General features: G+C 36.7%; 1 protein-coding gene across 1 annotated transcript; it reads left to right on the top strand.

Annotated features, from left to right (window-relative positions):
- Positions 1 to 1,951: 1,951 nt before the first annotated feature.
- Positions 1,952 to 20,912, top strand: Rsph4a (Radial spoke head protein 4a). Its single transcript, XM_089641291.1, has 13 exons — positions 1,952 to 2,280; positions 6,065 to 6,254; positions 7,316 to 7,447; positions 7,534 to 7,628; positions 8,210 to 8,303; positions 8,400 to 8,520; positions 14,522 to 14,661; positions 14,805 to 14,924; positions 15,585 to 15,741; positions 15,944 to 16,092; positions 16,816 to 17,108; positions 19,414 to 19,558; positions 20,814 to 20,912. The coding sequence occupies exons 1-13, from the start codon at positions 1,952 to 1,954 to the stop codon at positions 20,895 to 20,897; spliced, it is 2,049 nt and encodes a 682-aa protein (XP_089497417.1). The 3' UTR covers positions 20,898 to 20,912.
- The last annotated feature ends 263 nt before the right edge of the window (positions 20,913 to 21,175 follow it).

Here is a 21,175-nt window from a genome sequence, read left to right on the forward strand (position 1 = left end):
TTTTATGAACCCCCAAACATGGTCCCAGATGCACGTAAAAATAACCCTTACAAATTTATCATTACCCTCCACACCTCTAAATTACCATCCGGCAAAAAATTTTACGATACGGAAGGTAATGAGACGGAGGGTAATGAGGTTTTGACAATCTTTCCTTAATAACTCGCTTAATAATGACATTACAAATCTTTATGTTTCAATAAAAAATAGTCCGACTAATTATAGTTTATAGGTTCATGATTCGAATTTTTAACACATGTACTTACTTTAAAAAATGCTGGAAGGTAATGATGCCTGGTCGGTGACAAAGTCGTTTTCGAGCACGGAGATCGCAGATATTTCTTTATTCAGCGACGCACGTCCTCCCCCGTCCAGATATAGCGGTACACTGATTAGTAACGGAGGCGCGGGGTGGGGTACAGCTGACGAACAGTGACAAACACGGTCACAATTTTAATTACCGCTTTGGCGGAAGACGACAGCGATTTTTTCTGGACAAAAACAAAATCTCAATTCTTTCTATGATACAGTAACTTTAAAAATAAATTAAACACCAATAAATATGCAAAATTAGTTGTACATTCAGGTCGATTAATGAATGTAGTGATTTTACTAGTGTAAAATGTTCTTATTTATTGATCAATTTACCGGTCCCTCATTTACACGGGGAAGGTAATGAGATTTTAGCATGTTTTTTGTATACCATAAAGTTATTAAGTAACAAATGCCTAATCCGGTAAATACTACTTTTTCCTTTTTTAAATAACTACATTTTCCAATAAAACTTTCTTGAAAAACATTATTTTTCATATGACTTTTTTGCAAGAACATGCGATTTGAACGAAACGGCGGAATGACCCTTAAACATTCTTATTCCCATTCTTGCAATATTATGATATCTACCTTCCCGAAGAAAGTTAGAAAAAGAATTTTCATTAAGATGTTGACATTTCTAGGACAAATTATATAATTCCTTATTTGAAAATTGAAAAAAAAATTACAAGTATTTTAGAGAAAATTTTGGTTTTTGTTTTTAAATTGGTTATGAATTTACCATATTAAAAAACAATATCATAATTATAACTAATATCATTCATTAAAATATTGATAATACATCAATGTATGTAAACATTTGAAACTGCTTTCTGCCTTTTAAATACAAAGATCCACCTTGATTTTGCCGTCTTTCCAATATTTTTAGGTTTTATAAATTTTTCACATTATGACAAGCGATCGCTCAAAACGTTTTTGCAAACTTGCTATAATATACCAAAAATCGCTTAAGTAGATTAATATGAGAAAATTAGACATATATAATTTTTTAATGCGAAGTCTACTGTTCCCAGAACTGTGAGTTTAATTTACAGTCTTTGAATATTTTTTGAAAATTGGTAAACAAGAAACGAGAAATCGTAGAAGGTTACAGCTGACCTGTTGGATATGAACATGGATTTCGTTGCTGTTGAGGTGGAAAGTGCAATATTATTTAAAGGGTATTCAAATAATTTCAAAGCCATATATGTATCCTAATTATCATACCACTACCATATTCAATAAAAGTAAAATGCAAATGAAACAACTCAAAACAAAAATAATTATGTGATTTCAATATACTATACACATCGACGTAGACTATACATTGATGTTTTCACGAAAATAACTGCAACAGTGTCCGACATGCATACATGTTGTATCTATCTACAATTTCCCCCCAATTTTTTAGCAAGTCTGTTATTTACTCTTGTAAGACGTACAAGAGTAAATAACAGATTTGTATTGTTTTCTAAAATAGTACTATTATGGTACTATTCAAAACTAAACTTGGTGTGTAATCTCATCGAAGGATTTTAAATTAAGATAAAACAACTAGATTGAAGTTTAAAATAAAACAAAAGCTATGTCAAAAAAATATCAAATTATTTCAACATTAGGGTAAAATAACTTCTTTGAAATGGAAGAAGAAAATATTAATGGCAGTGAACACGATGCTGGTGGAGGAAGTGTGGACGGAAAATCTGTTAAATCCGTATCAAATCGGTCACAGTCGCCAGAAATAAACAAATTATCTTTATCAGCAAAGTCAGAGGATGAAGCAGAATCTCATGACTACATTTATAAAAAGAAGTCCCCAGCTGAAACCCCCCCATTTATGTGCAAAACTCCATTCATGTTGGAGGCTGATGTGATAAAAGAAAATAAAAGAACTTTGCCCAGTGTCGAAGAGGAGATTATTAAAGCCAAACAGTTTTTAAAAAGACAGGGCACATCAGGGGACAGCTTGTAAGTATAAATTTAAAAAATTAAGGTAAATATTCGGAATCGCTGGACAAGGGTTATATGAAATATTTATATATAAAACCTTCTGATTTACCTTAATTTACTATAAAAGGAATCTGACTGCATTTGGGATATTTTTAATTTTAGCATTTTAATATTTAATTACGTAAATCGAAGATTCACTTTCGTTGTATGGGATGACAGCTGGAATGGTTTCTGTCGTTTCTGTTGATAAAATTTTCTTTTGTTTGTATTCCTGATACGAGTAGCTAGAATTTGAATCATTTCAGAATGCAAATTCTAGTTAGGTACTGTTTTGGCCAAACTCGAAAAATAAAATATTTTTATGTTACTTAAAAAACTTATATTTAGTTATTATTATAATTATTGTTTTATTTAACCTAAACTATAGTAACCTAATCTATAATAATCAAACCTAAACTAAACTAACCTATATCCTAACCTAACCCAAAATAATCCAACCTAACCTAACCTATAATAATCCAACCTAAACTAACCTAACCTATGTCCTAATAATAATCCAACCTAACCTATAATAATCCAACCTAACCTAACCTAAAATAATCCAACCTAACCTAACCTATAATAATCCAACCTAACCTATAATAATCCAACCTAACCTAACCTATAATAATCCAACCTAACCTAACCTATAATAATCCAACCTAAACTAACCTAACCTATGTCCTAATAATAATCCAACCTAACCTATAATAATCCAACCTAACCTAACCTAAAATAATCCAACCTAACCTAACCTATAATAATCCAACCTAACCTAACCTATAATAATCCAACCTAACTTAACCTATAAATGTTGGGGAACCTTTAATAACGCCTGCTCGCGTCCCCTTTAGAGTTATATCCCAGTTTTCAAGTAGTTTGTGGGCTACGCTAGGTTTGTATAGACTGGTTTGTGATTTCATTCTACCTAATCCAACCTAACCTAACCTAACCTATATCCTAATAATAATCCAACCTAACCTATAATAATCGAACCTAACCTACAATATTCTAACCTAACCTATAATAATCCAACCTAACCTATATCCTAATAATAATCATACCTAACCTATAATAATCCAACCTTACCTATAATATCCAATCTATCCTAACCTAAATCCTAATAATAAACCAACCTAACCTAAAATTATCCAACCTAACCTATAATAACATCACCTTTTTTAATTTTTCTATTTTATAAAACATACCTAAATATCTTTATTTTATTTTTCGAGTTTGGCTAAAATAGTACCTACCTAGTATTTGCACATGGTAAAAAATATAGCTACTCGTATCAGGAATACAAACAAAAGAAAATTTTATCAACAGAAACCATTCCAGCTGTCATCCCATACAACGAGAGTGAATTTTCGATTTACGTAATTAAAAATTAAAATGCTAAAATTACAAATATCCCAAATGCAGTCAGATTCCTTTTATAGTAAATTAAGGTAAATCAGAAGGTTTTATATATAAATATTTCATATAACCCTTGTCCAGCGATTCCGAATAATTACCAAAATTAACATTATTTTCTTCACTCTTAATCTTAATACGCAATATTTCACTTTCAAATAAATGGATTTAGCTTTATTAATTCAAAACATGATTTATTATGTCGGGGGAGACGGAAAAATACGCACTTTTAATTTTAATTTCGTTTATTAAGTCACTTACGCGATATGTCAATTAGTATGCGGCGCCATTATAGTCGCAGCCGACGGCGACTATGTTCATATCAAGAGTTGGATTATATTCATATTATCGTATTAGAATTAAATCACAAACCAGTCTATACAAACCTAGCGTAGCCCACAAACTACTTGAAAACTGGGATATAACTCTAAAGGGGACGCGAGCAGGCGTTATTAAAGGTTCCCCAACATTTATAGTAACTTTTAGTAATAATATAACTAAATTCAAGTATTAATTCAAAGTAAACATTCCATATTTTCCGTGAAGCGGAATTCGTAACCTTTACCAAATTAACAATTTCAACAAAGCCCGTAAAAGAAAAAATTAAATTCTTAAAAAAATTCACTACATTTTAAATAAAGGAAGTAGAGGAAGTTCTGGGAAAGAAAACGGTATGATGAGTGGGCAGAAATCTGGGGTCAGAGTGTTCAGGAGTGATGATTGAATTCATCCCTCCCACCGCGGTGCAAGGCGTTGTGTTGAGGGAGTCCGGCTGGAGAGGTCAAAGGGCCTTCATCCGGCCTCTCCCAATCTAGCCCGCCACGCAGCCGGTTGTCAGACGCATCCGCCAAGTGTAGCAACCACTTGGGGTGACCTATGACAGTGTACACTATTACATGTGTACATATTTAATATTTACTTTATTTCACGATCTTGAGGGCATAGATATATTTTCAAATATTCTCTCTAGACTCAGAATATTATTAAAAAGTTGAATTTCCGCATAGCGTTTGTTGTTGTTTTTATGTGGATATAGAACTTATTTTATTTTTGAAGTGGGTGAGTGATACCTCCGTGGTCGAGGGGTAATAATAATATTAATAATTGGATAATATTATATTAATAATTGGATAATTAATATAATATTAATAATATTAATAATTGGATAATTTATATAGCACCGTTTTTGTGAAAAATCATCTCAGGCGCTGTGCAATCTCTATCTAATTTTATTATTTTAAAACAGATTCAGAAAAACATACTTACTTGGCAGTTCCTAGGCTCGATCAAGTTTTATTATTTACAAACAGATTCAGAAAAACATACTTTCCTGTCAGTTCCAAGGCTCTTCAAAATTTATTATTTACAAACAGATTCAGAAAAACATACTTTCTTGTCAGTTCCGAGGCTCTTCAAAATTTATTATTTACAAACAGATTTAGAAAAAAACATACTTACCTGGCAGGTCACTTCGGATAAACACACTTTTATTAAAAAGTTTATGACTTTGTATGCAGAGGACACTACAGTAAAAACACTGAACATTGATTTTACATTTGTGGCAAACTGCTCCCAACCATCTGGAGCCAGTGAGACTAAGGCATCCCCAATTGGGGTATGTTGTGAGGAGAGGAAGGAGATGTGAAAGAGGAAAGTGGGGAAATACCTGACTATTCAGATCTAGTCACCAAACACGGCTAAAGCCATTTCAATCCACGTTTCAATTCTAAATGGAGGTCTTACACCAGGGCGAAACTGAGAGTATCTTCCACTCTGGAATGTACCGCAAATATACTAGATATTTTTTTAAACAACCTCTATCCATGGCTATAAATGTATTGTTTTGTAAATTTTTCGTTTTATTATAATCTTTTGTTTTGTATAAATTTTTAAATTCATATTCCTTTCTCACAAATTTAATTTACTTATTCCATATTATGCTGTCTCAGTAGAGGTAAAGTGAGGAAATCCTTTACTATATAATACTTATGTACAAACTGATTAAATGTAAACTGTTGATTTCCCGAAAATGAATAAATAAATAATACAAATTAAAAAAAAAAATATATATAAATGTATATATTATTTGCACACGCCAGGATTTGAACTCGCGATCTTCTGCTTGCTAGTCGAGAGTCTTACCTCTCGACCATGGAGGCCTTCAAATCTATCAGAGATCATGATCAAATAACGTGGCATCATAGTATTTTTGTGTATGTTTTTCCTTAAAAAAACTTTAGTAGGGACTTAATTTTTATTGTGCCGTTATGTATTATTAAATTTGCTGCAAGGGTATAGAATAAATTACTTACATAATTTACAAAAATGCTTTTCTTGCTATCACCAGGTATGATCACCTAGCAGAAGTAATACAAAAAGTTTTACTCTACCAGCCTGATAATATAGTGGACTACATTGAGAATTTTTCTAGCGACGTGAAAGAAGATCGTTTTCAATCTAATTTTGATAGGCTGAGGAATGAATACATTCTGACAAAAAATATGGATGAAACAATGCAAATTTATAAATTATATAAGGTTAGTTATAGCATAAATTTCACTCTATACATAGGTCGGGACCTATTCTAAAGAACATCAAATAGCATTTCTTAAATGTTGCTATTCTAAATGCTTATAGTTAATTTCTGTAATTTAAGTAAGTAATAGTTAACCCTCCGATGGGCAATGCACTTTTACTCCTTTGCATGGGCACTGTGGTCTGACCAGGCCATATAAGAGGTGTGGGGTAACAAACTAATTTTAGATAAAGGCAGGTGTGCAAATAGTGTTTATGAGCGTGTCAATATGTTGTATGTATGTATATAACGGGAAAAACAACCTGTTTGCGTGTTCAGTACCAACGATGGCAAGTCCTTTTTCCATCAGAATTCTAGCCGAGTCGAATGACGTAAAAAAGTTATCTCATTATACTCGCCTGTAAAGCGATACTTGTCAACTAAATCCAACACCACTTGTGCACATTGATTTACTTCACAATCAGCATATGGAAGTTTTCCGGTGTACATTTGACCTCTGAGCGAGTAGTTAGTATCCAAATCGCAAACCTACCATACCTTGATAACATATGCGATGGCCCGTCCAGGCCATGTGGTGCATGAAATTTTTGTCTTAATTTTTTTTTACTCTACCAACTAAACGCAAACTCATCGGCAATAGCACCATTCGATGCAGCTCGCCGAGTTGTATAGTATATTGATACCGCTTGCCAAAAAGTCAGCGGAAAAAAAATAAATCAAAATGGCCTAGTCAGGACACTTTGCCCATCGGAGGATAATAATGATGTAAAATAGAAAAATCCATAATAATTATTTTATTATGTATGTATTTAGGTAGGTAATACGTTTGAATGGATTTTTTGGTATGAAATGTCGTTTGGCACACCTAGAAGGGTAAAATTAACTCTTGCGTAGCAAGTGTGGCAAGACGGAAGACGCTCTTGCAACGACGATTCATTTGGTCACTGGTCTCTATTAAAAATCAAAATTATTTTCGATCTTTCACATCTGCCAGGCGTCCCGGCTATTTTGTTTTACTCACTTAAAATATCTAATAATGCTCTTACCTTGTTTATTAAATAGGAGTTGAAAACCAAGCGTGAAGATGAAATTAATGATGAAACTTTGAAAGTAGAAGTAAACGAAGAACAAATAATTGAAGAAGACACTTTAAAAATACCAAACCTTATAGAATCTAACTTTTATTTTAAACAGGTGTGTTTAAATAATATTTTTATAAGATATTAATCAGATATTTCAGACTTTAGAATCATTATCGATTTAATTTATTTCCATAACAGGCTGGACTTGGATTACCAGATTGGGAAATATACAATCTGTCCATTTCGTTAAACAGATTTTTAAGCACTAAACCCGTCATTTTAACAAAAGTTAGGCAAGTTAATTACGTATTATTTTATATCATAAATGATAGATTGCCCGGCGTCCTGCCAGCAGGATCTTGAGTGTTTCCAGAGCACGCAAGTTTTTCATTAGCTCTGTTATCCTATGAAGTATAGGGTTCAAATTTGAATTAAAACCTAGAGCATTTCTTTCTTAATCATACTGCATAGAAATCAGTTGCCTAGCTCGATGGACCTTTAGTTGGCACGCGATAGCGCTCGAGTAAACTCAATGGCAGCGCATGCGCACCTCCGCAATAAGTTTTGACACGGTGGGCACACTCAAGGTCGCAGTACTGCTGGAAGGATCATGGAGTATTATCAGGTCGCATTTTTGTATGCAAGTACTGCCAGCAGGACTCACTCTTCCGGCAGGACTTTTTGCAAAAAAAAACTGATCCTGCCAGAAGAGCTTCCAGCAGGATGAACCACCGGGCAATCTATCATTAGACATTTTAGGTAGATAATGAAATTGAATCTACATATTATAAAATTATAAAATCTCATAATTTAAACAGCCGAGCAACAAAATTTTAACAGGAATCTAATCCAATGAGTTTGTTGTATTTAACAGGTTTTTTGGGAAAATATTTGGAACGTTTAAGAATTACTATGTTTTGGAGACGGAATTAACTATGGAGGAGATAGAAAATCGCTTGAACCCGAAAGTATGATTATTTTAATTTCACCTAGCATTGGTTATTATGGTTACCATCAAACTTAATTTAATAATGGTGGTTTCAAATTAAAATGAACTTGATTAGATACCATCAGTAGTAGAGCTGCCTCCTCCAGAAGAATCTAAACGAGAATCAGAAGTCATTGTGGAGAATCCAGAGCCAACTATAGAGCCATCGATAAGGAGTGAAATGGATCAGTATGAAGGTAGGTCATTGTGGTGTTGGCTCGTTTATAAATGAGCTCAATCACCAAGTAAATTTCTTTGGGTTAGTTGGTCAAATGATGTAGATTATAAACTAGTTATTATTCGCACTAGGATACAAGTTGCTATCTCTGAAGGCAATAATGTAAAAGGCAAGTGACGATGCAGACATGCCCTTTTATACTTCTGCATAATCTTGCTGTCTCGTACATACACGGATGTCTCTTTTATACCTTTAAACCCGTGGTAATCAACCGGTGTTCCGTGGACCACAACTATAAATCATTTATCAATTCGCACGCAGTGTCTACGTGGTTTCCAAGAATCCGTTGTTACACGGGCGGCACGGCGAGTGGGGCGCCAGGGAGAATTGGGTAGGCAATCAGTCGGGGATAATTCAATTCAATTCAATTTGTTTATTCCTTTAAAAACATTACAAAATTACATTTTATTTCGTTTTTAAGTATATTTGTAAAATGGTATTACATAATAGTTAGCGGTGTATAAACTATACCAGCATCAATAGAGCTTGCCTTTTAAAGGCAGCTTCACCGATGCTAAATATGTCGATATCCGAATTAATTCTGTTCAACAGCAAGACTGCTCTCCCCACCGGCATGACCATTGGCAAGTTAGTCCTGCAGGCCGGGAGATAAAACAGTCTATGCTGTCGGTGACGGAGATAACCATCAGGAACATAGAGACTAATACTCTCCATGATAGTCGGATTTACTAACCATCCACGAATCAGTTTGAAGAAGTGTGATACAATATGCACATCTCTTCTGACCCGTAGATGGTTCATACCGAGCATGCCCAAGAGAAAGTCAGTAGGATAGAGCCACGGGTAGTAGCCATACTCCCTCAGGTAGAGGAATCTCAGAAATTTCTTCTGCACTCTCTCCAACATGAGGGAATACTTCACCTGATGTGGGCTCCAAACCACCGACCCACTCTCAAGCCTACTCCTAACCAACGCAATGTATAGCACTTGGAGAACCCGGGTGTCTCTAAAATTCATCGCAGTGCGTAGGACGAAGCCCAGCATTTTCAGTGAAGCACTACACGTCATTTCGATATGAGCATGAAATGTCAGCCTACTATCAAACATGATGCCAAGATCTTTCATAGTGGAGACACGTTTTAAACTTCGGGCATTCATGGTATACCGGTAAAACCAAGTATGACGTGCCCTTGTGAAAGAAAGAATGAAACATTTAGAAATATTGAATTCGATCCGATTCCGTTTACTCCAGTCAACAATTCTATTAATGTCCGATTGGAGTCGAATGCAGTCTTCTAAAGTTTTAATTTCCAAGAATAGTTTTAGGTCATCAGCAAAAAGAAGTGACCTGGAATGCAGAATATTTTCTGTAATATCGTTAATAAAAATTAGAAAGAGGAGCGGTCCTAAATTAGAGCCCTGTGGAACGCCTGAGAGGACAAGGAATAATTTTGATATGAATATTCCATGAGATACAAATTGCTTTCTTCCAGTAAAATAGCTTGCAAAGAATATGAGAAACCGTAAAGAAAAACCTATAGTTGACAATTTATTTAATAATATGTCATGGTTTACGGTATCAAATGCCTTCGAGAAATCATTATATGAGCAATCTACTTGGTAGCCCTTATCTAAAGATTTGGAAACATAATCTGTGAGTACCAGTAGGTTAGTATCTGTTGATCGACCTTTTCTAAACCCATGCTGTTCCGATATTAAGAAAGGCTCTACTTGAAACAGCACATGTTTATGAATTATCAATTCGAATAACTTAGCCGGGGCGGAAAGTATTGCCACTGGCCTGAAATTTTCGACAGATGTCTTTGATCCACTTTTGAAAATGGGACAAATTTTTGAGACTTTCCAGGAATCAGGAAATATACCAGTATCTAAAGATAGGTTGAATATAAAACTTAGTGGCATTTTTAAAAATTCAACACATCCTTTTAAAAAAAATACTGGAAGAAAGTCTGGCCCAAGTGAATGTGTATGTTTCATGTTATTAATTGAAGATTTAACATCTGATTCGTCTATATGACTTATATCAATGTTTTGGGCTCCCTTCACATTCAACTTGGAAGCAGAAATGGGATTTAGTAATGGAGGCTCATTACTGTACACTGATTGGAAATGGGTTGCAAATGCATTGGCTACATCCGCTCCTCTAACTTCCCGATCACCATGCATCATGATGTCTGTTATACCACCATCCTTGCGCAGTGATTTTACGTAGTCCCAAAATGCCTTGGGATCATGCTTGATATCACTCTCTATTGAGTCGACATACGTTCGGAATGCTATATGAACATTTCTTCTAACAACTGCTCTGAGATTACTGAACATTTCATACTCATTTTGGTCACCAGTAGCTTTCCATTTTTTATGGTGAGCATGTTTTTTCTCAATGCTCCTGATGGTATCTCTAGTGAACCACTTCGGATATCTACGTCCACCTCTGTTGGGAGGTTTCCTAGGGAAGCAAGCGTCAAATACATTATATATACATGAATAAAAATGGTGTAGCGTCTCATTAACGGTATCGAATTTAGAAAGTTCATGCCAATCCAATTGGCTCATCATCTGATAAAGTTTGACAAAATCACCCCTACCAAAAATCCATCCCCGCAAAGTGCCGTCTGTAGTTTTAGGTAATTTGGTAGTCTTCGGAGGCTTTTTACAAGAATACCGGAACTCTAATGCGGGGTGATATTTGTCCTCATATACGAGGGGAGAATCGCTATGTATGACATTTAATTCAATGTTACACAAAACGAGATCCAACATCCTCAATTCAGAATTGGGAATACCATTATTCTGGGTGAGCCCAAACACTTCGCATAAAAAATTGAGGTCATTTTCAACATCCTTGCCGCTACGCGCTGAATGGATGTTGAAATCTCCCAAAACAATAATATTCCTTCCTCCGAGAAGATCCACGTTTTCGTGAAACTTGTCGAAGAATAGTTGATATGTTTCCAGAGTTGATGCCGGTGGAAAATATATTACACATATAAAAGTAACAAACAAATCGATTGTAATTTTTATCCACAAGTCTTCGATGTCAGCTTCCAGATCAGGCATGTGTTCGGCCTTAAACTTAGTTTTGACAGCCAAAAGGCAGCCTCCGCCTTGTCTGTGGCCACTACCACTATCTCTGTCTTTTCTGTACACTTGAAAGCTGTCATCGAATAACTCCTGGTTGCACACACTGGAGTTCAGCCAAGTCTCAGTGAGCCCTATTACATCGTAATTGTTTACCAAAACGTTAGAATAAAATAGAGAACATTTAGTTTTCAGTCCCCTAACGTTTAGGTAAAAGAAATGAAAACTATTGTACTGTCAACTAGGTTTAAAATTTGGTAGCCGTGGTGTAATTACCTTATTGACCCATTCTTTTAAGAACGAATGCTTAGGCCAATGCTTAGATTGCAGTAATTCTGCCACCGCTGACCCGGGTACACCGATTTTAAATGACGCATATTCTCCCCTCGTTTTGATTTTTGTTATCTTAAATGAGGAGATACTGACAGATTTACTTATTGTTTTGAGGTGCGATGTTAAGTCATCTACTGTAGTCTCTGGATGCAAGGGGTAAAGATGGAAGTATTTCACTTCCTCCTGGTCCTTTTGACTACCTCGTACGGTGATGGGACGCCGTTTACGATTACGATTAATCAAAGTCCAAGGTTGACTTCCTGGAGTTTGACGTAAGGGCGGTGCATCTGCTTTAGCTCCATCGGGCGGAGGCGGTGCATCCACATCAGTTCCGCCGGCCGGGGGCAGCGCATCACTATCAGATGGCGTGGAGGTAGGCGCTGTGGAGGTAGACGCAACGGGTGTCACATCAGGAATACTTCGGGATGAAGCATAAGCGGAAGAAGATTGTCCCTTGTCTGAAGCGTTACTCGTTTTTTTCCCTCTTTGGGAGGCTTTTGCAGCTTGCGAGCGGGTTATTATTTTTCCAACGGCCAAACTTGTAGCGTCATCTGAGGTACGAGTCGGCTTAGTAGACGGGGCGACGTGCGGGGGGAACGGAACGGAGACACCGGCCCCGGCAGTTGCAGTTGTATTGTCTGCGGTAGTAGCGAGCGGGGGCGGTGAGGTGGCGGTGACGAGGGGCGCTGGCGGGCCGAGTGTGTCGCCTGTAGCGTGAACGGGAATCTTGTGCACACATGTACCTGCAACCGCAGTAATCAGTCGGGTAGTCGCTTGTATTTCTTCGACTTGCTCCGTTCTCCTCTTCTCCACAATTTATTTATGTGAACAAGGATTTTCTGCTTTGCTTGTAATTAAAAACAATTCACGGAGTTGATTGTAGCTTTCAGCAATAATACGAGGGTGGGTCAATAAGTCCTTAGAAAAGCCGACAGGTGGCGTGACTAGTACTGTAATCGGTTTGTTTTCATGCAGCGGCACTACCGATTCAGTATGCTGCGAAGTTTTAAGCAGATTGGTCGGGTTGTTGTGTGTTTCTCGTACATTTAAAAAAAAAAATTTGCTTGTTTACAAAAATGGAGAAAATTGAGTTTAGAGCTGTTATTAAACATTTTAATATAAAAGGGTTAACAGCAAAGGAAATAAAAAATGATTTGGATTTAGTTCACGGCACATCTGCTCCTTCACTTGCAACTATTTATAACTGGTTAAATGAATTTAAATGTGGTCGTACATCAACAAAGGATGAACCACGCTCAGGACGTCCTGTAGAGGTGACTACACCAGAAATGATCAATAAAATCCACGATATGGTGTTAAGTGACCGAAGATTAAAGTTGAGTGAGATAATTGAGGTTACAGGGATCTCAAAAGGTAGCGTCATTTCTATTTTACATGACAAATTGGGCATGAAAAAAATTTCTGCAAGATGGGTGCCGCGTTTGCTCACAGTCGACAATAAACGCAATAGGGTGGTGGCCTCTAAAGCCCTGTTGTCGCTCATGCAACGCAATCCGGATGAATTTTTTCGTCGCTTTGTGACTGTAGATGAAACATGGATACACCACTATACTCCCGAGACAAAAGAACAGTCAAAGCAGTGGATTGCAAAAGGCGAACCATGTCCAAAGAAGGCGAAAACCGTAAAATCAGCTGGTAAGGTTATGGCTACTGTATTTTGGGATGCACGTGGAATTATTTTCGTTGACTATTTGGAAAAAGGAAAAACAATAACAGGGGATTATTATGCATCTTTATTGGACCAGCTAAAAAACAAAATTGAAGAAAAACGGCCTCATTTAAACAGGAAAAAAATCCTCTTTCATCAGGACAATGCCCGTGTTCACACATGTTTACGATCAATGGCTAAAATTGAAGAATTGAAGTTCGAATTGGTCGACCACCCACCGTATTCGCCAGATTTAGCCCCCACTGACTTTTTCCTTTTCCCAAACTTAAAAAAATGGCTAAGTGGACAATGTTTTTTTTCAAATGAAGAAGTCATCGATCGGACAAATGCGTATTTTGAGGACCTTCCGAAAACTTATTTTTCTGACGGTTTAAAAAAAATTGAGAAACGTCTAACCAAGTGTATTGAGCTCCAAGGAGATTATGTTGAGAAATAAAAAAAAAATACAAAAATACAAACTGTTTTAATGCTTTTTTCTAAGGACTTATTGACCCACCCTCGTATTAGCTATAGGATACCACAGCTTGTAAAGGAGACGCAAGCTCAAAAATCACAATGATATTTGGCTGAATTTTATATTCAAAATGTTACTTTTTATAAAACAATAGTACCTACTCTTAGTGCATGTAACCTACTATTGAGTTTAATAAACGAACATGTTGAAAGTTTATTTTAAAATTAACACAGTATACTATACTTGTACATAGTGGTCCCTGTAAGAACAAATAAATAACATAATGGTCCTTGGTCAAAAAAAGGTAGGAATCCACTACTTCATACACAAGTTCCTTACGGTTATGATGATGTAAAATGGTTTTTCTAGCATAATAATAATTGACAAATGTCACACAATAAGCTCTTGTGTTATTATAAGGCGAAGAAGGAGAAGGAGAAGAAATGGAGGAACTCCCGAGGGAACCATCACTAGCACCCCTTCCAGATTTACCGGAGAATAAATGGCAGCCACCTAGAGATGTACCTTCAGAAAAATTAGGAGAAGGTCTCAATGTTAAAGTACGAACAAATATTATATTCTACTTACGTATAAGTAAGTTACAATATTTAGTAAAAGATCATTTTACAAAGCAGAAAACTACGTTTTATTGTGATGTACTTTAACAAATTCTATTGGATTATTAATGTTTTTTGATTTACAGGTTTATTGGGTTTGTAACAATCTTGGAGAAGACTGGGTGAGCCTTCCAGAAGTACAACCTAAATACATTGATACTGCAAGGAAGATATCACTCTGCATGACGGGGGATTTGGATAAACAAGTAAATATAATTTCGATATTGCTGTAGATTTATAAGCAATGCTTCTTACTTCCCTCACATCTATTTGCAATAACTTATTTAAAAAAAAGAAGAAAAACATTCCCTGGTTACGAATAATCTGACAATATTTGAAAATCTCCTACTACCATCACAGTAAGTGGGAAAAGTTGCTTGAGTTGTGATGGAGGACTTAGCCAGCCTAGGAATTGAACACGCTACGACTGGATGGGACACAAATGCGACACAACTCAGCCACCGATCGGTCAAATTTAGTGATTCAATCACCTCAAGGCATCAATATATTGATGCCTTATCAATATATCGATGCCGTATCAATATATCGATGCCTTAAGAGCTTAAATAGTTGATTGCCTTCAAAAAGTGTTAAAAATGACCTATAAAGTTTTCAAATCAGTTTCTGACTTGCCTAAATGGAAGGTTATTCCAAGAATCTGGACCCAGCGTGTTAAATGCTCTGTCCCCAAACTTCGCAACATTCGTACACGAAGGTTCAATTAGTCTATTTAACTTGGCCAACCTAAGCAGTTTTTCTATTAGTTCTATAGCGTACCCACTTTTCTTGCATTGCTGTCTATTTACTCGTAAAATATTATTTACCTGTAAATAATAATAATGATTTTTTTTTCATTATTTGACCAGTTGCATACTTATCCACCTTTTGATGGTACGGAGAAGGATTATCTGCGGGCTCAGATTGCCAGAATAGCGGGAAGTACGATGGTTTCCCCGGCAGAGTATTTCATCCCGGGTATTGAGGGAGAAGATGAAGAAGAAGAAGCTGAAGCCGAGGATGACAGTATGCACACACATATTTTATTTATTTATTATCTTTTCAATATCAAAGGTATACAAAACAACTTGTTGTCAACCCAGTTGTTTCGCAGATATTTTCAAATGTTAAAAAAAAAAAGGGCGCTGAAGGGCCATTGATGACAATGTTACATTTGAATTTCTGCGAAACAACTAGACCTTGTCCTTATTTGAACTTTTGATTTCAGATGTTACCCAAATAAAAAAGAACACACATTATGAAGGCCATCCGTTGCAAGATCTTGTGGATAAGTCAATGACGTTTTGGGTGCACAATAGTAAATTTGTCTTGAAGCAAGGACGAGCAACATGGTGGAATCCCAATTCAAAGGAGATTGTAAGTGAATCTGGCATCCACAGGTTATTCTTTTACGCAGGGCCGGCCCTATGCGGGCACAATTGGAGCAGTTTCTTCCGGGCGCCAAATTCTCAAGGCACCAATGCGCTGACAATAGCCAACACCTAAGAGTCCTAACACATCGCCCTTGAGATTATTTTTCACAAAAAACAGCACTGCACAAAAATACAAATCATCCGAATATTATTGATTACAGTGATACGCCTAGGTAGGTAGGCGTCTTCTGGTTTTGATAAAGGGTGTCAAAATTTTACTCACTCCCTGGCTCAGGGCCGGCCAAGCTTTTACAATGCATTCTATGCTTGGTATACACCATTGTACGAGTGTGAATTTCCCATGCGACATCTACACAAACAATGGTTGGTCGTTTAGCAACTCTTTTCACCAAGTTAAAATTATTTTCTTTCATGCTTGACAACGAAAGGTTTGTTTTTTGACAAAAACACACGGGAGCCATGAATGAAAATATGTGTTATGTCAAATTATTATTTCAATGTAATAGTGATTACTTTATCAGTGGTTTGCATTAATTTTGTATTTAGGTGAATTCGTGAATTTTGATTCGATGACGATCAATCGGCGAGGAAACATAAAGTTACAATTCATGAACTGATTTTATAATTGAGGGAGCGGTAATAAAAGTCAGGCGAAGTCAGTAATTGGCAACTTCGCTTGTTGCCTGCAATTATATAAACATTCCAGAAGGGTGAGGGTGACGAGGAAGACGAAGAAGAAGAAGAAGGGGAGGGCGAAGACGATGGGGGCGAGCTCCGGGAGGAGGGCCTGCCACTGCTGGTGTCGCTGGCGGAGGAGCAGCAGGGCGGACAGGAGGCGGAGGGGGTCCAAGGGGCGGAGAGGGCCCAAGGGGCGGAGGAGGCCCCCTGCTGGTGGAGGGTGCGCCCTGCCTCACAGCTGCAGCCTCCCTCAGGGCCCACATTGGCCACGCTGCGCAGTCTTCGCTGGCCGGGGGCGGTGGCTTATGCCACCGTAGATGGGTGAGCTAGTATTTATTTATTATTATAAAGAAAGACAAACATTCCCGGGTTACCAATAACCAGAGGCGGCTCTAGTGATCCAGGTGTGGTGGGTCATTTGAAAAAAATGTGTGGCTAATCTTTATTTGATATTGTTAAAAATGCCCATACATTATTATATATATCAATTTGTAAGTTCGCGACTCTAAATACATATTATGTTAAAATAGTAAATTGGAAATAACTACACAATCCATGTACATACTTAGGACAAATTATTTTAAGAGATTACGTTTTAATGTAGATGTGCACAACGTTACAGTAAATAAAATAAGAGTTTGTAACGCCCGTCCGCGGTGTGAAGCACTATGTTTCACACATGACAAGCGTGTAAAATGAAAAAATGACATATGTTTATTTCACCATCTCTTTAAAACATATAATATTCATCGTACTGTCTCCCTCACGGCCATAACCTAAGCGTCACTAAGCTTTCTTCGGTACCTAATTTTTACTTCGACGAAAGACATAGTGCCATCTCGTTTATTCTATGGCCCGCATAGGGACAGAAGATGCCAAAGGGGACATTCTTTAAATTGACCCAGTGAATCATGTGGACTTGTTAATGAAAGCTTCTATTATAGACAACAGATGTCACTGCTCATCACTGTTCGTCACTTACCGCCGCCGTTTGCAGTTGTTACACGGTACATTTCAAATAAATTAAGAATAAGACCAGTTGTTTTGATGCACATAATTTATTATAATTGTTGTCTTATAATTTTGGGGTGTCAAACACCAATTGACCTAAGGGAAGAACAGCCACTGCCAATAACATGACAAAAATTAGAAAATCTCCTACTGTCACCACCGTAAGCGGAAGATGTTGCTTGTGTCTTGATGGAGGACTTAACCAGCCAAGGAATTGAACTCACGGCACCTGGGTGGACCTAGACGCGATGCTAACTCAGCCATTTATCGATGTTTTAAAGCGGAAGATGTTGCTTGTGTCTTGATGGAGGACTTAACCAGCCAAGGAATTGAACTCACGACGCCTGGGTGGGACCTAGACGCGATGCCAACACAGCCATTAATCGATGTTTGAAAAAATCCGACTACCATCATTAACAGACTGTTGGTTGTGCAATCACTACTCACTAATCAGTCTACTCGGCCACTAATGGGTCATGCATGTATGCACCGCAAATGGAAGAGTGGTAGATACTCTCAGTCCCTCGCTGGCAACCATCTGGCAACGATGATAACACACCTTTGAAGACCGCTGACCATGAGTTGAATTTTATGTTGTAACCAGTGCATTATGTGGAAGGGAAGTGTGCAAGTAATTATCATGAATTATCAGAAGAGGACAATCATCATGTTGTCAAGCTTGTCAGCTTATCAGCGCTAAAACGCACCTAGAATCAGCCTTAACGGGGACCTTTTAAATGTCACAAAGACAAAATGGCACTGAAAGGCCATTTGATGACAATATTACATTAGAATTTCTGCAAAAGCACTGGGCCTTAGTTTTATTCTTAGAGTAACAATATAATTAAGTACCTGTCACTGTGCTATGAATGTACATCGTTTGACACTTGCACAATTACACGCTTGAAAAAAGCGAATGCTCAAATCGTCTATTAAGGCGATGCACTACGTCGTGTAATATTTTGAATCGAGCCACCATCAATAACACTCCTTACGTAGATGGCGATAAGGCTTAAATTCCCGCTTAACACCATCCAGCTGTTTTGATTTATGAAAGAAAAAAACATGGCCAAAAAGTGCCTTTTATTTTATTTTGTGGATGTTCAGGCATAAATATTTAAATGTTTTCCGATCATTTTATAAATAACTTAATTTGCCACATTATACAGTAAAACTATAACCGAAAATGGGTTCGTAAGTAGGACATTTTGAACTTTAAATCAGTTTTCATAAGCCTTATAAATTTTTTTTTTTTGGGCTTATCAAAAGACTTATGTAAAAAATACTTGATTATTTCAAAGGCCAAGATGTATTATACTCGCGGTATTTATTTAAAACAACTGAACCTTCAAAGGTGATCAAATTTTCAAACCAAAAACACATGGTTTTGCATTACTACGTAGTGCATCGCCTTAAGAAAAAAAATAACACTGAAAAGTTAACAATCTTATGGCCGCAATAGGCTAGTGGAGATGAAGCGTTCTAGATTCGGAATCTTGCCTGCCAAACAACCTAACTCACCACACAAGAAAAGAAATCCCAGTATTCTGAGAGTATTTCTGTAAGGATTGCAGAAGTTATGATTACATAAACAATTTTATTTTTTTATTTTTAGGAAGTTTGATAATGTTTATATTGGCTGGGGATTAAAGTACTTGCCTGAGGGGTACTGCCCACCACTTCTTCCACCCGTATGCACAGAATACCCCCTGGGCCCCGAGATAATGGAGATGCTGGACCCCACTGTTGATGAGGAAGAGGTAAATTTTGATGTTTAGAATTTATGGACTGAGCATTGCATACCATAGACCTAAAAAGCCTTGGACAGAGCGTTAGTGAGATTTTGTATGAATGGCATTAACGCCAAATCTAGTGTGATGGGAAATTGCCTGGCATCTTTTATGACAAACTTTTGAAATGTTTTGTATGCAAAGTGGTGCATAATGAACTATTATAATTTTATTAGTGTGTTGTTAATGCAGTTGTAACGGCTTACGATTTTTTTGTGTATTTGATGAGATAAGGAATGGGACATGTCATTAAAAAAATAAAGTAGGTTTTGGCATTTTTCATACAACTTCCCCCACACCCCGCGGCTTCAAATTGTTCTCAAATAGCTCCGTCCGGGCTTTTTAGGTATACAGCTTGGCACAAATAATTTTGTAGTCAGTAGCATCATAACATAAATAAATCTGTATATATATTATTTGGAAAAATAATTATAAAGGTTTTTTAATAACAAAAAACATGATGTTTCTGCCCGTTGTCACACGGGTCGGTAAGTAATTGACATAAACCGAATGCTGTAAGGCTCTGCACAGAAAATTAAATTCGCTGCAGTAAGGTAACGGTTTGCAGTACAGTTCAATGGAACTTTTCTGCGCAAGGACTTACAGCATTTGGTTTATGTTGATTGCTTACTGACCCGTGGGACGGCGGGCTTAGTTCCTCATCTGGCTGCCTGCAAAGTTATCTGCATGAGTAAACCACTCACGTTATCTGTCAAACTCATGGACCTAACAGCCCTGGACAGAGCATTAGTGCGATTTTCCACGAATGGCATTGAAGCCAAATCTAGGGTGAGGGGAAATTGCCTGGCAGCCATCTTGTATGACTACTTTTGAACTGATTTGTATGCAGAGTGGTGAAAAGTTATTATTTTATTTTTGTTTTAATGCAGTTATATCGGCTTATGCTTTTTTTGAGTATTTGATGACACAAGGAATGGAATAACCTCATTAAAAAAATTAAGTAGATTTGGCATTTCCATACATCTTCCCCCTCACCCCGTGGCCTCAAATTCTTGTCGAATTGCTCCGCCCTGGGCTTTTTAGGTCCATTCAAACTGTACCAAAATTGTATTTTTCTATGGTTAAGTGTTGCCCCTAAACCAATTAATTTCCAAAATAAATAAAGTTTTACGGGACATCAAATTTTTTGTGACAATATAATATATGAAATGAATAGATTATGTTTATTGAAAAATATATTTAATTTTTGATAATTTTATTTCAGGAATTCCGTATTGCTCATCTACCCCCCATCCCCCCACTGGAGATCCCGGGGGAGGGGGAAGAAATGGAGGGGGAGGGAGGATAGTTTTATCACGAATACAAAAATTATTATCGAGTTCTAAAAAATCTCATACACTTGCCATAATAAAATTTATTTTACTTACATAGTAATTATGATTATAATTAGAGGCAGTCAATCTCTTGGACAAGAGAACAATAATGATTGTTAAATTTGAGCATTTTTTAATATTGTTTTTTTAATTTTTTTTATCTGGCAATCCTGAATTGTTTTTCTAATAAAATAAATGCAGGATTTGATCTTCTGAGTCTAATATTATTAAAAAAAAACGAAATGATAAATAT

The sequence above is a fragment of the Hesperophylax consimilis genome, chromosome 16 (assembly GCF_061612785.1).
Source record: "Hesperophylax consimilis isolate HC1 chromosome 16, BYU_Hcon_1.0, whole genome shotgun sequence".
NCBI lineage: Eukaryota > Metazoa > Arthropoda > Insecta > Trichoptera > Limnephilidae > Hesperophylax > Hesperophylax consimilis.